The following is a 16,764-nucleotide window of genomic DNA, read 5'->3' on the forward strand; positions in this document are numbered from 1 at the left end:
TCCATACACGATTATCAAGTCGATAGTGTAGTTTAATTTTTATAGTGTGATGATGATTTCCATATTTTTTCACTTTGTCAATGTTTCCTTAAGTTTAATTTAGCTACATGTTTTCCTCCCTCAATCTTGATCATCGTATCTATATATCATATACACATGCACTTCTTTTTAACAATTCGCTAATGCACTAGATGCTTGATGTCAAACTGCATATGTCTTGTTATGTTCTATAGCAATGCCCACCAAGCAAGACTTGTTTAGTGTGATTGTGGCCAAAGCTCAATTCTTGGGGTGTAATCATGGAAAGAATTGTCAAGTATATGTCAACATGGCCATAATAAGGTAATGCTCAATTAATGCCCCTCTCTACGAGAAATAGAAAGAAAGAAATTTTGTTAGCAAAGTGGTGAAGTGGTGCTAATCCACCGAGCGTTAATCCAACGGTCCACAATTACTCCCAAAAGTTGCTTGCTTTGGGGGCCTAAGACATGAATCATGGAGGGTATACACAAAACGAGTAATTGACATACTGTAGTGAGAAGAGAAGGGAGTTAGATTTTCATGTATACAAAACTTGGACAGGGGCACGGGGGCACCCCACCCTACAACTTATCTTTGATCGGAATGTCATGGAGCCTTAATTGAAGAGACTTGCGGTCCCTTTGAAAGGCTTGCTGCAAACTGCTGGGCTTGCCCTTTGAATTTGTTCTAGAGCTGTAGTCTATTGTTTGCGCCTTTCCAAGGCCCCCTTTGTTCTGCAAGGAAGTAGCTTTCTTCTCCATGGACAACTTTGATCCCTTCTTGCCTCGCATTGCACTCATGGGCTCCTTTGCCATCACTTCCACCTCCTTAAGTGCACTGCTTATATTTGGCTTGCTGTTCTTCATGGTACTCCCTTTCCCCGCCGCCACTGCCGTCGTCGCTCTCGCTTGCTTCTCGTCTTCCAATCCTGCACTCGGCCCTGCCGCATCATCTCTGCTCATGTCATGAAACCGTGTCCTTTGCTCGACCTCTACTGGCCTGCTCAGCCCGTCCTTTTTAATATGATTGCCCAGGACAACCACAGAGGAAGAATGGGCCATCTTCCCACTGCCTGCATTAGCCCTCTTGTCATCAAATTCCTTGACACATGCATCAACGGCGGCTGATCCGGCATCAGGACCAGCATATGTGGCTCTTCTGGTGTACAAAAGCGATCCTCGCGGTCGCGGCATAGTTCCGGACTTTGTAGCTTGCCATTGTGGTTCAAGCCAGTTCTTGATACCATGTATGCTAACACATGCATTTCTCAATGCCCTGTCATTGTCCATCTCGGAGTCGGTTATCATGAGTGCCAAATTGCCCTTTTGATCGAACCCTGCCGATCCGCGAAGCCAAGCCTCCTCCCTCGACCTCATCATAAACCCGGCATTGTCCTTTGTAATGACATAGCCGCATCCGACTGAAAGCCTAATAGGAGATCCCCTGTTTCTGTCATGCCCCAAAACATACACTTTGCTGCCCACTTCATATGCTTTTAAGTCCACTTTGCTGGAGTCAAGCCCTAGAGGCTGCATTTCTGGGTTCACAAACTCACAAGCTATGACTGTTACATTGAGCTTCGAATCAGTGGCAAAGAACCTGTGCCATCATTACAAAACTAGTCAGAAGGAGGAATGGCTTGAACTACTACGAGAAAAGGTTCATTATGAAATATGTGTGTGTGTGTGTGTGTGTGTGTGTGTGTGAGTGAGAGAGAGAGAGAGAGAGAGAGAGAGAGAGAGAGCAGGTGCACAGTTTGCGCATAAAGTCCAGAGTGCGAAACCGCTCTGGCATGTGCAACAGCTCGTTTAGTGGAGAGAGAGAGAGAGAGAGAGAGAGAAGAACACTTAGAGAAGTTTTAACGTTGTAGGAAATTGGAACAATCCCAAAAGACTTTGAACCCAAGTCGTGGGTGGAGAGAGAGAGAGAAGAAGAAGAAGAAGAAGAAGAAGAGAGTTTTAACGTCGTAGGAAATTATCCCAAGAGACCTAAAGATCTAGCCGACGAGGAGTTCGAACTCAAGACCTGTTGATCAAGAGGAAAATGGCATAACCAATATACCACACTTGGGTGATAGAGAGAATATACCACTTTCCTCTTATAATTACACGAGTGCGTGCGCCCCCCCCCCCCCAAGAAGAAGAGAGTTTTAACGTCGTAAAAAACTATCCCAAGAGACCTTAAAGATCTAGCCACGAGGAGTTGAACTCAAGACCTGTTATTCAAGAGAGAGTATTGGTGTAGTCTGAGAGCTCTAAACTTTTTTAACACAATTGTGCGCAAAATGGCTATACGTTAGCCGTCTAATTGTCTTGTGTATGTGTGTGTGAGAGAGAGTGTGAGTGTGTGTGTGTGTGTGATACCCTTCACTTGTTTGGATTGGCAGCAGGTCTCAAAGTTAACTTTTGTAAATCCAAGCTATTGCCTCTGAAAGAGTGTGACTGGCATAAGATAATGTGGCCTAGGGAGATTGTTCCTCCCCATGTTCTAGTTCGCCATTTGGGCTGGGTTGGAATGTATCGGCTATGAAGAAAACGGATTGGGTGCTCCAACGTCTACATTCCAAGTTAAATTATTGGAAATTGTCCACGTGGCCACTTCATGTGTGTCTCAGGATTTTCCAATGCATCCTTGTGGCTTATGTGCAATTTTACTTGCCTTTATTATCTTGGCCTCGGTTGCGGTTGCAGTCTCTCATGTCCAATATTTTAGAACATTTTTGGCGGACCTCGTCTACCAAGAAGGGAATTCGGCTTCTATCTATGGATAAGTTGTGTTCTCCCAAGCGGCTTGGAGGGTTAAATATTTTGGACATGGGACGTCATTTTCTGGCTCGGAAAGCTATGTTGTTGCCAGTTTTGGTGGAGCAGCAGCAACCCTGGGCTCTCATGGTCACCCATTTATGTGCGCACATTGTCACCCCTTCTTTTGGTCATTGGCAACTGACTTATTGGGATGTTGTTTTTGGGAAGCTTGAAGGACACATTCCTGGATGTCCCTTCACTTCTTCTCTAATTGTTGATTGGAAGGTTGTCACTTCGCATTTGGCTTGGGATGGTAGACAATCCTCTGGGGGTAACTCTCTTCGCTTGGAGATTCTGCATTGGAGCAAGGTTTTTGCTTCAACTTTGGTTCAACAAGCTCCTCGCCAAGCGTATTTTCTTTCCCAAAAAGGAATCTGTCAGGTGCATCAGGTGCTTGATGACTTGGGTTATGTTCTTTCTTTTGTTGATGCCGTCTCCCGCTTTCACTTGGGCCTTCACTATTCTCCTCTCTGGCGGGAGATTCAAAACATGCTTGCTGCTCATTCGCTCATTCCTCCTCTGGATGAAGACTCTCGCTTCTCTGACTGGAATCTAGCTACTACTAGATTGGACTGCAGCTCAGCTGCCAATGTCTATGCCATTCTTCAGTCTGATGTATGGATTGTGCATCGGGGTAATCAGCTGTGGTCGCTTTCCGAGTCATCCTTGTGGTGGCAACACGCATTGTCTCGCATTTGGCAGAGTCATCTGCCTTTGAAGGAACGTGTTTTCTTGTGGCGATGCTTGGTGGGAGCTCTACCTCTTGGCAGTGTGTTGCATGCTCGACATATTGCACCTTCCCGCTGCCTCAGATGCCTTGAAGCTGAGGAGACCGTGCCACACTTACTGTGGTCTTGTCGTCACTCCAGAGTCTTCATTCGGCAAGTGTCGACTGCCCTTCGACTACATTTTTCTTCTGGCTCTTTTCACATATGATTTTGGCTTTTTACGGTGCTTCGATCACCACAATCTCAGTTTGCGGTCTTCTTCACCTGGGTCAGATTTTGGATTATGTGGGCCATCTTGCACCATCTTATATCTATATTAATTTGAGAAGGTCAATTGCCAAGTGGCAGCAACTCTCGCTCTCCAGTCCAGCCTACGTGGAGGCTTGCTCGTCGAAGTCCAGCCTACTGCCCTGCCGCGTCGATTGCCCTGCCAGTCTATAAGACGATTGCGCTGCCGCGTGGAGCTTTGCGTCGGGCTGCGGGTTGTGCAGAATCGGGTTGCGGGCTGCGGGCAGATTGAGAATCGGGTTGCAGGTTGCGGGCTGCGGGCAGATTGAGAATCGGGTTGCGGGTTGTCGGGTTGCGGGCAGCAATACGTCGAGTTGAATATTGGTGCAGCTATAAGAAGCCACACCTCAGTTGAGGTTATTTTCCAAGCGTAGGTTGTCTTTCCAAGCGCAGGTATGTGTGTGTGGGGGAGAGAGAGAAAGAGAGAGAGAGCTTGCTAACTCTGCCTTTGTGAGAGAGAGAGAGAGAGAGAGAGAGAGAGAGTGCTAACTCTACGTTTCCAATTTTTTTTGCAGGCCAGGGGTCAAGCTTAAAGAGCAGTAAGTCAGCGTTTCCAAAAAAAAAATCGACGTGCAGTAAGAGCGCTCTCTCTCTCTCTCTCTCTCTCTCACACACACACACACACACACACACACACACACACACACAGACCACACCACAAGCAGAAGGCACGACATGAAGCACATGACTCATAGTTTCTCCATATATTCTCTTTAGATAAGGGAGCACTTGGCACACAGCTGTTCTACACTCTGGCCGAGAAGCAAACTCCTCTGGCAAAGAAAAAACAAGTTAGCTTGATAACTTACAAACAAAATTACACATTCGCAAAGCTGTGATCATTTTTCAAAGTAAACCTTTTTCATCCTCAGCTTATCGAGAAGCCTTCAAGTGTTGATCCCTCCCTTGCAAATCTTTGGAAAAACACTACAAGCGTGAGTGAAACTGAATTGCTAGCCACAAATCAACTAAGTCAAACACACACTCACTGGAGTTAGAAAATGAATAGGCCAGTAGTATGATGATGCCCTGCATAGCCCACAAGAGTAAATTACTGGCATCTTGACATCCAAGCATAGACTTTGCTTCAAATTGTGGACACATAGTAACTCACCAGTACCACTAGACATACAGAGACCAAAGGTGATGTCCTTGACTTCAAAGGAGCAGCCACAGAGCTAAATGAATCTGCTATGTCAGACTCTGCCAGCCGTCTGGGCGTCACATTTGCTGGTCTACCCTCTGCGACCTTGCGTGCAATGATGCACATGGCGCATGCCCGCCTTTTGCAAGGCAACTTGCATGAATATTTGCTGAGAGGTCTTGCCGACACGTTCTTTGCCAGAGATAATTATAGTGTCGAACCGGGCAAAGACAGTCGGGAGTCAGCTCTGCATGTTCAAGGTGCTTGCATCACTGCAGGAATGCTGAGAGAGAGAGAGAGAGAGAGAGAGAGAGAGAGAGAGAGAGACCTTTGCAAGTGCGCACCCTGCGTGCAGTTTCACACCGGATGGAGGAGGCCAAGGCGGTCCTGCAAGCGTTAATGAGGACGCAAACGCAAAGCACGACTCTCTCTAATGACAAAATTTGAAGGTTTTTACACCAAAAATTACACTTTTTTTTTCAAATTTCTGTAGGTTTTCTCACCTTTAAATATAAAATTTAGAGGTTGTAGGTGGAATTACACTAAACCTAGGTTTTTTTCGAGCACTGAGCAGGACCCTCTCGAAGCTGGGCATGCTAGAGAGAGAGACAGAGAGAGAGTGCTGCCGGCCTCGACCTTTCAGGCAGTCGACATAGGTTTGGACCATGGACCTTTTTAATTTATGAGAAGGTCGACATAGGTTTGGACCATGGACCTTTTTAATTTATGAGAAGGTCGACATAGGTTTGGACCATGGACCTTTTTAATTTATGATTTTGTTGTGTGCAGACACTGCAAGCATGGGGAGTCTCTCTCTCTCTCTCTCTCTCTCTCTCTCTCTCTCTCTCTCTCTCTCTATAGCATGCCTTAAAAAAAAGTATTTGTCAACATAGGTTTGGACTATGGACTTTTTTAGTTTATGATTTTGTTGTGTGCAGACACTGCAAGCATAGGGAGTCTCTCTCTCTCTCTCTCTCTCTCTCTCTCTCTCTCTCTCTCTCTCTCTCTCCAGCATGCCTTAAAAAAAGCATCTATTAGTCGTGTACTTTTAAGGATTGAACTAATAGATGACCATTTTAGTGTAAACATTGCAAAATAAAATGAAATTAATAGAAATTGAACTTGATGCAAAAATAAATAAAGAATGGGATAAATAGAGAGAAATGACAAGCATGGCGACTCTCTCTCCCTCTCTCTCTCTCTCTCTCTCTCTCTCTCTCTAGAATGCCTTAAAAAAATCATCTATTAGTCGTGTACTTTTAAGGATTGAACTAATAGATGTCAGTTTTAGTGTAAACATTGCAAAAAAAATGAAATTAATAGAAAGTAAACTCGATCCAAAAATAAAGACAGAATGGGATAAATAGAGAGAAATGATACTGTATTAAAAAAGAGGTAGTAAAATTTTTTAAAAAATCCATGATAGATATAAATGTTCCGTTTTCAAATAACTCGTGTTTATATGTCCGTGCAGTGATGGATAGCCCTTCCAGTGGTTCTCCAATTGCTTCTATAGGAGGACATGGTGTTGATGAGGTTATCATGCCTACACCTCCATATCGTAATAGCCTACGAGCAACAAAGCAACTTGCTAGATCAAGAGGTTATGGGGATGATGAAGGTTCTTCAAAGCGTTTACACATTATTCAAGGATTTTGTGAACGCAATGAAGCTAACCAACATGAGTCCAATGAATATTTATGTAAAATTTGGAAAGAGGTTCAAGCACCTACAAGTGAAAGTGACCAAGAGACTTTCGAGAAGAGTTCTTCTCAACAATGAGACGTTTGGAGCTCAATCAACATGAGCTCTAACGGTTTACTGAAACCTTTCAGTATGAGGTCATGGAGAAACTCTCTTTACTCTTTAAAGAGCACAAGGAGCAAGTTGAAGCCTTGAAAGAGCAAGTAACCAAACTAGGGAATGAAGTTCAATCCTTAAAAGTATCTATTAGTCGTTTGAATGCAATTGACAAAAGGATTGGTCGTATAGTTATGCCAAGTGGTCCAGGTTCACCAAGTAATGCACCCAATATGTAAGCTCTTATTGAGAGATGAGCTATGATACTTATGATGTTTTGATGTTAAGAACAATTGATTTTCTTAAGAATGTTTTTGATGATGATGATGATGATGATGTATGTTGTTCATTTGTAATGTAATGTGATCTAATATTTAAATGTGAGAATAATTCAATCTCTATTTGAAACAAAAACAGATGGTGTCTTCCCGACCACGTTTTTTGACTCCTAGACATGCAAGACGTAGCAGATTGTGTGATGCTACTCGAAAAGCAAGACGGGAAGTTGCACGGTCTAGGGCTCGAAGATCTCTGCATGGGGTTAAATAATCTCTACAATACTAAAACTCATAGACCCTTGCAAGATGTCCACACAAATCCTCACAATGCTCTTAGAGAGGATGACTTCTCCAAAGTTGAGAAATATAGCCTTTCTTTTCGTACAGTGTATCCAGATTCCTTGTTCTTAAAGCATAGCTCCATGCTTTCTCTTTACCATGGTAAATGCGTACTACACAACTTGGGCATCTTGGAATTTAGATGTTCCATTTGTGGTGCTTTTTCTTGGAAGGTAGAAGGGAGATCAATACAAACATTTGTGGGAAAGTATTTTTGCTCATCGGGTAAAGTTTCTTTGCTTAACTTAAGTGATCCACCAATGGAGCTTAAAGAGTTGATGCAGGGGACAACTCCTAGAAGCAAAATATTTCACAGAAACATAAGGGCATATAATAATGCATTAGCTTTTGCATCATTGGGGGCTCATGTAGATGAGCAATTTTCTAGAGGTAGAGGTATATACGCTTTTAAAGTTCATGGATCTGTGTACCATAATATTGGGCCTATGACTCCAGGGAAAACAATAGATCAGATCCCTCGCTTTGCACAATTGTACTTTTTTGACACAGAGAATGAGTTGAATAATCGATTACACCATGTACCAAATGTGGATAGAGATGTTTTGCAAAGTTTGCAAACGATGATGCATTGTGAAAACCCATATGCAAATGCCTTTCGTCATGCCGCTACAATGATGCAAGATTCTGTAATACCTGAGATCCAAATGGTAATTACTGAAGCACGTTCAAATGGTTGGCATTACCTAGCACCCCATGGTTCAGAAGTTGCAACAATCATACCTGGGCATGGAGATGAAAGAAATGTGGGGCATCATGATATTTTATTGCAATATCAAAGAGGAGGACTTAAAAGAATTTCTTCCTTGCATCGCTCATATATGCCTTTACTATATGTTTTGTTGTTTCCAAGAGGAGAAGATGGCTGGCACCCGTACATACCTCTTCTCAATATCAATAATGATGCTATCTCCGATGATGATGCCGGTGGGAATACTGAAAGGAGAACACGCTTTATGACTCAAAAGCAGTATTATACATTTCGGATACAAGTGAGGAGTGACACGGCAGAGTGTCTTTTACGAGGAGGTAGGTTATTGCAGCAATACATTGTTGATGCTTACAGCACAATGGAGGAGTCTAGGCTACTATGGTTGAGAAACCATCAGAAGGAACTTCGTGTTGAAGCTTATCAAGGCCTTGCAGACATGGTGGCAGCTAGGGATGTGGTGGAAGGAGTGAGAGGTATTAATGTTGGACAAAGAATTGTTTTGCCTTCGTCTTTTGTGGGTGGCCCACGACATATGTATCAGATCTATCAAGATTCCATGGAAATTGTGCGCAAGCGTGGGAAGCCAGACCTATTTATAACTTTCACATGCAATCCACGCTAGAAAGAGATTGATGATGCCTTATTGCCAGGGCAAAGTGCTTCTGATCGTCCTGATTTGACATCACGAGTCTTTTATCATAAGTTTAAAGACTTGATGCATTTGCTTATATAGGGTTCTAGTTTTGGAGATGTCATTGGCCATGTCAGTGTGATAGAATTCCAGAAACGAGGACTTCCTCATGCTCATATTTTGTTGATACTTGCATCTCAGTACAAGCCCACTGATGTCTCACACTATGATAAAATGGTTTGTGCTGAGCTACCAGACAAAGACAGGTTCCCTGATTTGCACAATGTTATAACACGTTGTAACATTCACGGTCCATGTGGTGTCTTGAGTCAAAATGCACCATGCATGGTAGAAGGGAGGTGCAGATTTAAATATCCACGCAAGTTTTGTGCAGAAACTTGCATTGATGGCGCTGGATATCCAACATACATGCGACGAGATCATGAAAATTATGTGCTATCAAAACAAATGAAGCTGGATAATCGATGGGTTGTGCCATATAATCCACTTCTCTCATTGAGATATAAAGCTCACATCAATGTCGAAATATGCTCGACTATCACAGCTGTAAAATATATTTACAAATATGTGTATAAGGGCCATGATAGAGCCATAGTCTTGCTGCAAGATGGTGAAGGTGTTCTTGATGGAATTAAGAGCTATCTAGAGGCACGTTATGTATCAGCATCAGGCAATTTTGAGGATATTTGGATTTGACCTACATGATGCGAAGCTCGATACAATGCGATTACAAGTTCATCTTCCTTTACAGAATATGGTAGCTTTTAAAGATGTTGCAGATTTGGCGGGAGTAGTCACTAATGATGCAAATAGAAAGACAACACCGACAGAGTGGTTTGTGGCAAATCAAAGGTATCTGGAAGCAAATGATTTGCTCTACACAGACTTTCCTACTCAATGGGTTTGGAGTGCACGCAGAAAATTATGGACTCACAGACAAAAGGGCAACACCATCGGAAGAGTGTACAACATTGTTCCCACAGCTGGGGAGGTTTATTATCTTCGAATGTTGCTTAACGAGTGCAAGGGTTCACGGAACTTTGAGGACCTTCAAACTTTTAGTGGGCACACTTACCCTACCTTTAAGGAAGCTTGCAATGCTAGGGGCCTACTACAAAATGATGCTGAATGGTCAATGTGTCTACAGGAGGCATCCTTGCAACGATCGGGACCACAATTACGACAATTATTTGTGATCATTTTGGTGTTTTGTGAGCCTTTGTCTCCAGGTACTCTGTGGAATAATTTCTCCAAAGATCTTTCTGAGGAATTTTTTTATGCTTTGCGCACACGTACGCTTGATGAGCATGTTCGTCATGAAATAGCAAACAACCAAGCATTATCTATCCTAAATTATATGCTTCAACAATATGGAAAATGACTTGCTGACTATTCTGGAATGCCTAGCATAGATCAAGCACGTTTATTCCAGCGTAGTGGTGGATTGCTAAGTGAGGAGACAATATTCAATGCACATGAACAAAATGATTTGGCAGATAGAATGGAGAGTTCTTTGAATCAAGGGCAACACATTGCATATAATAAAGTCATGGAGGCAGTTGAAAAGGCACAAGGAAGTATTTATTTTCTAGATGGACCGGGTGGAACTGGAAAAACATATCTTTATAATGCCTTGCTCTCTCGCATTCGTGGTCAACAAAAGGTTGCTTTGGCATGTGCATCATCCGGCATTGCAGCTTTACTTCTTAGCAATGGAAGGACCGCTCACTCAAGGTTTAAAATACCATTAGAGTTGCATTCGGAATCAACATGTAGTATCAAAGTGAACAGTCAGCTTGCTAAACTTTTGAAGAGAGCTGCCTTGATCATATGGGATGAAGCTCCCATGACCCATCGATATGCTTATGAGGCACTAGATCGAACGTTAAGGGACGTGATGCAAAATGATGTATTGTTTGGAGGAAAAGTGCTTTTGTTTGGGGGTGATTTTAGACAAATTTTGCTTGTTGTCCGCAAAGGAAGTCGTGCAGATATTGTGAATGCATCTTTGTGTCACTCACACATATGGAAATATATAAAGGTTTTGCGGTTAACAGACAATATGCGTGTGTTTCAAGGCTCAAATAATGCACTTGCAAGAGAATTTGCAGATTGGATACTTTGCATTGGTAATGGTCATGGAGATTTGAATGACCGTGTCCCATTGCCAAATCACATGCTTCTTCCAGGAAATAGTCTTGAAGGGCTCATTGATTGTATATATGGAGATATGCAACACATTCAAGATTACAAGAGGTTTTTTAAGGATAGAGGTATCCTTGCTCCTCGCAATAAGGAGGTTGATGCCATTAATGACTTGGCCATGGGTAAAATGAGAGGAATATTCAAGGAATATGTGAGTGCAGACTCAGTATGTTCATCTGATTGCAGCAGTATTCTTTATACAATTGAATTTTTGAATTCTCTTGAGCTTGGGGGAGGTTTTCCACCACACTCTTTGCAATTGAAAGAGAATGTCCCAATTATGCTTCTTCGCAACTTGGATCCTCGACAAGGTTTGTGCAATGGTACAAGGTTGATATGTAAGCAGTTTCACCACAGGATTATTGATGCAGAAGTAATCACTGGGTCACATGCTGGAGAAAGGGTATTCATACCCAGAATATACTTTTTTATAGGGGCTTCTCAGGGACTACCTTTTGAAATGAAGCGTAGACAGTTTCCTGTGAGGCTTGCATTTGGAATGACAATCAACAAGGCACAAGGTCAAACACTCGAAGTTTTGGGTTTGTATCTAGCTACACCAGTTTTCACTCATGGTCAGCTATATGTTGCAATGTCCCGTGTGAGATCTTCATCTACCATCAAAATAGTTCTTGATGATGCTCAAAGATTGAATATAAGTGAATCCGCAGACCCTCCAATGGTTTACACTCAAAACATTGTGTACAAAGAGGTTTTACAACTAACAAATATATAAGGTTTGAGAGGTAACATTGGACCGTGGGTATTCCACGTGTAAGCTTGAGTATATTTTGGGTCTTTGTCATTCTATTTTTCGTTGTCTCTTATTGAAGGACTATAATTGAAATAATTGAGGGAATTGGAAGAATTTATTGTGTTTTAATGATAGCTTTTGGGAATGTTCTCTTCTTTTTTGTTGCCTTGGTGGCTCCTTTGTTGTACCAAAATGTGATCACAAATAATCATCACAAACACACACACTTGATTCAAACCAAATCATGTATGCTCTGGCCAATGTGTCCTGTGACCATGATGACATTGAGCACTGCACGAGAGAGAGAGAGAGAGAGAGAGAGAGAGAGAGAGAGAGAGAGAGAGAGAGGCCGCTGGAGGCGGCCGGCCATACTAGGAGGAACTCCTTAATGTTCCAGGGCACTTTTGTTGACCCCTTTCCCCATCACTCTTGATGCCTATAGGATTTACTTTGACTGCTCTAGCCTTAGGAGCCTCATAGTGCTCTGTCTTTTGTATCCCTTTCTTTTCGTGGGTTTTCCTCCCTTTGAGGTTTCCCACTTGTAAATTAATCAATGCAGATTTACAAAACAAAAAGTGTGTGTGTTAGAGTGAGAGAGAGAGAGAGAGAGAGAGAGGGAGAGACTCACAGCTCCGGAAGAAACCTTCGTCGCAAAATGTTGAGGCTGGTGTCGCTATAGCGCAGATTGATTTCCGCATTGTGGGCAGAGGCAGGGGAGGGAATGGTTGAGTGGGTGGTGAGCAACAGCGAGGGATAGATGAGGATACCGAGCCCATCACAGACAGGCGACGGGGACGACGAGCCACCTCGCGAGCCGCCGGAGCGAGAATTGGATTGTTGCTCGTTTGGGCTGAATCTGCCTTCCGGACTCGAAGAGCTGTTCCCTGCAGAGAGGCCTGTGATGATGGCGGCGATGGCGGAATGCTTCTTGGCAACGATAGTGGTGATCCCCGACTCCGACAGTCTATTCGACTGCCGTGGCTTGAAGCAACCCCACAGGCTTGCCATAAATAGCTTCCTTCTGCATATGGGCTATGCCAAAGAGCGAGAGAGAGCAGACGACGTCAGAGAGATCGAGAGAGTGATGACGGCGTTCTATCAGATTCTGTGTTCTTTTGTGTCGTACCCTTTCAATTCAGGCGCCCCTTGCACCAACAAAAAGATATTGAACACCCCATTCACGCTTAGAGGGGCTTATCCATAGGCCCTGTAAAGGTCCATTCTAATTTCTGAGGGCCTGCCCCTAAAATTCAAGTGGAGTTCCATCCTGACCATAAGTGGCACTTTGAAAGTCGGAAGGGATCAATGGCGGGGGTTTAATCCGCCATTGATCGAGTTTGGTTGATTGAAAAATTTAGGGTTGCATCGCGGTGCGGGTGCCCCTTGAACCCCCACCCTCTCACTCCACAGAGCAACTCCCTAACCAACTTAGCTAGCAGATGTCGCTACAGAAAATGTGGGGCTGCATATATAAAAACCTACCCCTCGCTGCAAAGATAGGATGTCCCAAATTTCTCACGCCTTGCCGATCAAATGCCTGCCATTGATTCATCCACTATGACCCCATGTAACTTATACATGAGGGGAAATCCATGCCCCTATAAAGTTGCCTTTGATTTACCTTTCGCAACTAGCAAGGTAATTGCTACTTTTTCATTGGGACACCCCCATATTTTTAGGAGCAAGCGATGCCCGATGTCATTGTGTGATTGGCAAGATCTATTTTATCAAAAATAGAATCCATTCCATTGTCTACCACTTGCCACTCACAGCCTCAAAGCGTTGTTCCCATGCTCTGCTCGCTAGCTAGTGTCCTTTGCAATTGTTAATGAACGGTTGCCTCCTATCCTCACTCTCTAAAGTCGATAGCAACGGCAAAAAAAATTACGCATTCTTGCATTTGATTAATTGCAGGCACCTTGACTGCATGCTTTTCAAGCCCACTTTATGTTGCCCATGGAGTGCAAGCACTAGTTGAGAAGAGAGCGCTGCACGCTTCTTCAAGCTTTCACAATTTTGTGTACGTGCTATGCCCCCTTGCAGTTTTGAATACTTTTAATTGAATTTTTGTCTAATTTATTTACGTTTGTAAGCTTGGAGCCTCTTCTCGTTTGCTCAATTTAGTGCATGCGCTACATTTCCTTGCAGTTTGCAAAAAATTTTACTTCATTCTTCATTTACTTTAAGTTTGTTTCAATGCCTAATGCCTTGCAAATTTTAGATATTATTTATTCAATTGGCATTTTATTTGACTTCCTTTGCAAGCGTGCTGCTCCGACATGGGCAATATAGTATCATAGTCAAGGAAAAATACCCATCTATATTGTGGATTTTCTCCAGGCTCTCCGTTATTTCTCGGAGGCAATGATTTTCCTTGCACCACATACAACGAGACATACAAACAGTGAATTTTAGTACCATGGATTTTATGATTTTGTTGCAAGCACCAAGTGTGTAGGACTTCCTTAATGTGGCATCCAAAACTGCATCTATTGACAAGCAATGTGTGGATGGAGGATGCGGATAAAAAAATACCCTCCTCCTTGCTAGCTATGGAGTCCCAAATCGAAGACACCAAGGAGATCAATGACGGTGATGCATTGCTTGGAGTATCAAGTGCATTGTTGTCCTTGCTATTCACCAAAGGTACTAGAGACTATTCATCGAAGATATCGGAGACTATCATAAATCTCACCAAGCTTGGTAGTCGAAAGCTAACCAACATTTTCATCATCCACTCATTACAGGTCTCGGCACCCCCATAGACAAGCTCATGTATGTTGCGTAATGGCTACTTGCGGCAACACCGCTTGCCATTTACCCCACAATGCACCTAGGGTCCACACTCAATCTGTGCACCTAGGGGAAACCTTTTGTCAATATCCCCTATGTGGACTAGCATGCAACTTCTTATTACCAATGTATCTAAACATAAGACTTATACCTCCCTCCACTGTTGATTACAACGTAACAACAAATGGTGCTAGTAGTGTGACCCCTCCATATGCCATGGTGTGTGTACATTGGCATCTATAGGAGATCATAGTCTTGATCAAAATCAAGAAGGAATTGGATGTGCTCGAAGAAGGGGGGGGGGGGGTATGCATTTGCTCCCATGATCAATGGAAAATTATTGAATACGGCTAGATGGAGATTTTTTTTGGTGACATGGTCAATATAAATACTGGAAGACTACTATTTGTCTCACTCAATGAGGACGTGATGCCAATAGGTATCTCTCACTATCTCTTGAGCTTCAAAATTGTACTTAAGCTATAGTTTTGAAGTTCAATAGATTGAAATATTTCTTGCCGTTGTAGGTGACAAAGATGTTAAGAGACAGAGAAGGAGAGATCTTGAGCTCTTGCAAGCGTGCACATGCACGCATGCGCGTGCGCGCGCGCGCGCACACACACACACACACTTGATGGATGCAAAACCTTCTACTTATTCTTCTTCACTTACTCAAGATAAGACATCTACAAAACATAGAAGGGACAATACAACATAAGAGGAAACTAGTACAATGGTCTGGCGTGAACTGCTAGTAAGCGAGTTATATGGATAAGTGTGTCATAACTGTGGTAGGTAGACCAATTTGATGTAGTTTAGATGTAGTATCATTGGCGAAGATATGCATATCCACCAAGACCTGCCAATGATGATGGCTATAATGATAGTCATCTAGGAGAAGTACATGTTGAGCTTGACATCTCAAAACTCCACCTCAAGATCAATGCCATCTCCTATATACAAGATCATGTAGCCTCATATTCACATAACCTTGTGGTTGCAGTATATACACACCTTCCTCCAAGTCTCCATTCAGGAAATCATTCTTTGCACCCATTTGTTTCAAGACCCATCCTAGAACCGCATCCACTACAATAAATACATGAAAGATAGCCATCTTGGCTATAGGACTGAATTTCTTCTCATAATCAATCCCATACATTTGTGCATAACCCTTGGCCACAAGCCTTGCCTTGTAACTACTCACACTGTCATCAGACTTGTGCTTTATCTTGTACACCCATTTGCATCCAATTAAATTTGATACCATGGCACCAAATCCCATGTTCCAATTGCGTGAAGAACAACCATTCTCATCTTTGAAAGCATCTTCAAAACAAGTGGCTTCCACTTCTTGTGTAATATTCACCATATATGCACAATGATGAGCTACACAATTCTCATAAGTCAACCTTTGCATAGGAAGTAAGTGGCTTGAGATCACTTCAAGGTGCCTTATTCCATGCTTGCATCCTTCTTGCACCTAGAGTCTTCACAAAGATTACTACAAACTACTTGTCATGGATGCTTGAGAGTCAATCGTCGCTGCCTGCATCATCACCTATATCATCCCCTACATCATCGCTAGAAGGCTCTAGAAGAATCTAGAAGATTCTAGAAGTTCTAAAAGTATCAAGGAGATTCTAGAAGCTTGGAGAAGATTCCCGAAGAATCTAGAAGTCTCTAGAAATCTCTAGATAGTTGAAAAAGGATCTAGAAGGTTCTAGAAGAACTAGAAGGATCAAGAAGTTTCTATAAGCTTGGAGAAGATTTCGGAAGAATCTAGAAGTTTCTGGAAAGCTCTAGAAAGTTGAAGAAGGATCCAGAAGGTTCTAGAAGAACTAGAAGGATCAAGAAGGTTCTAGAAGATTCTAACCTCCTCAAGAAGAACCTAGAAAGTCCTAACCTCCTCAAGCACTAGTATAAATAGGGGTCTTGGGCCACAAGCCCCTCAATCTTGCCAACGCCAGTTGTGAGTCTCCTATGAGGAAATCCCTCTTCTAGTTCTTGTCTTATGTTCCAAGTCTTGTCCTTGCAATCAAGTCTTGTCTTGTACTCAACGCCAATTGTGAGTCTCCTATGAGGAAATCCCTCTTCTAGTTCTTGTCTTATGTTCCAAGTCTTGTCCTTGCAATCAAGTCTTGTCTTGTACTCAAGTCATGTAATCCAAGTCTTGTATCTAGATATCTTAATAAAGTATTAAGTCTTGTAATCAAGATTAAGCTTAT

General features: G+C 42.8%; 1 protein-coding gene and 2 long non-coding RNA genes across 5 annotated transcripts; 1 reads left to right on the forward strand and 2 right to left on the reverse strand.

Annotated features, from left to right (window-relative positions):
- Nucleotides 1–436: 436 nt before the first annotated feature.
- On the reverse strand, nucleotides 437–12,868 carry LOC147422151 (uncharacterized). Its single transcript, XM_086503619.1, has 2 exons — nucleotides 12,372–12,868; nucleotides 437–1,620 (listed from the first exon to the last, which is right to left on the reverse strand). The coding sequence occupies exons 1-2, from the start codon at nucleotides 12,749–12,751 to the stop codon at nucleotides 603–605; spliced, it is 1,398 nt and encodes a 465-aa protein (XP_086359745.1). The 5' UTR covers nucleotides 12,752–12,868; the 3' UTR covers nucleotides 437–602.
- Nucleotides 4,259–7,108, forward strand: LOC147422152 (uncharacterized). Of its 3 annotated transcripts, none has more exons than XR_015186849.1 (4): nucleotides 4,259–4,416; nucleotides 5,341–5,434; nucleotides 5,560–5,685; nucleotides 5,775–5,838. It is a non-coding gene; the product is annotated as an uncharacterized LOC147422152 (long non-coding RNA). The 3 variants fall into 3 exon arrangements; XR_015186848.1 differs by lacking the exon at nucleotides 5,775–5,838 and adding an exon at nucleotides 6,460–7,108 and having other exon boundaries at nucleotides 4,260–4,416; nucleotides 5,560–5,641; XR_015186847.1 differs by having other exon boundaries at nucleotides 4,260–4,416; nucleotides 5,560–5,838.
- Nucleotides 4,427–5,325, reverse strand: LOC147422153 (uncharacterized). The gene is made up of 2 exons (XR_015186846.1): nucleotides 4,956–5,325; nucleotides 4,427–4,870 (listed from the first exon to the last, which is right to left on the reverse strand). It is a non-coding gene; the product is annotated as an uncharacterized LOC147422153 (long non-coding RNA).
- Nucleotides 12,869–16,764: the final 3,896 nt, after the last annotated feature.

Source organism: Adiantum capillus-veneris, chromosome 27 (genome assembly GCF_014529385.1).
Source record: "Adiantum capillus-veneris isolate H3 chromosome 27, ASM1452938v2, whole genome shotgun sequence".
Classification (NCBI taxonomy): domain Eukaryota; kingdom Viridiplantae; phylum Streptophyta; class Polypodiopsida; order Polypodiales; family Pteridaceae; genus Adiantum; species Adiantum capillus-veneris.

What these genes read in the sequence shown, in the direction of transcription:
- LOC147422151 (XM_086503619.1), bottom strand. Translation starts at nt 12,751, where the DNA reads ATGGCAAGCCTGTGGGGTTGCTTCAAGCCACGGCAGTCGAATAGACTG. An exon ending in CGAAGGTTTCTTCCGGAGCT is followed by an intron (nt 1,621 to 12,371) that starts GTGAGTCTCTCC and finishes ATGATGGCACAG; the next exon opens with GTTCTTTGCCACTGATTCGA.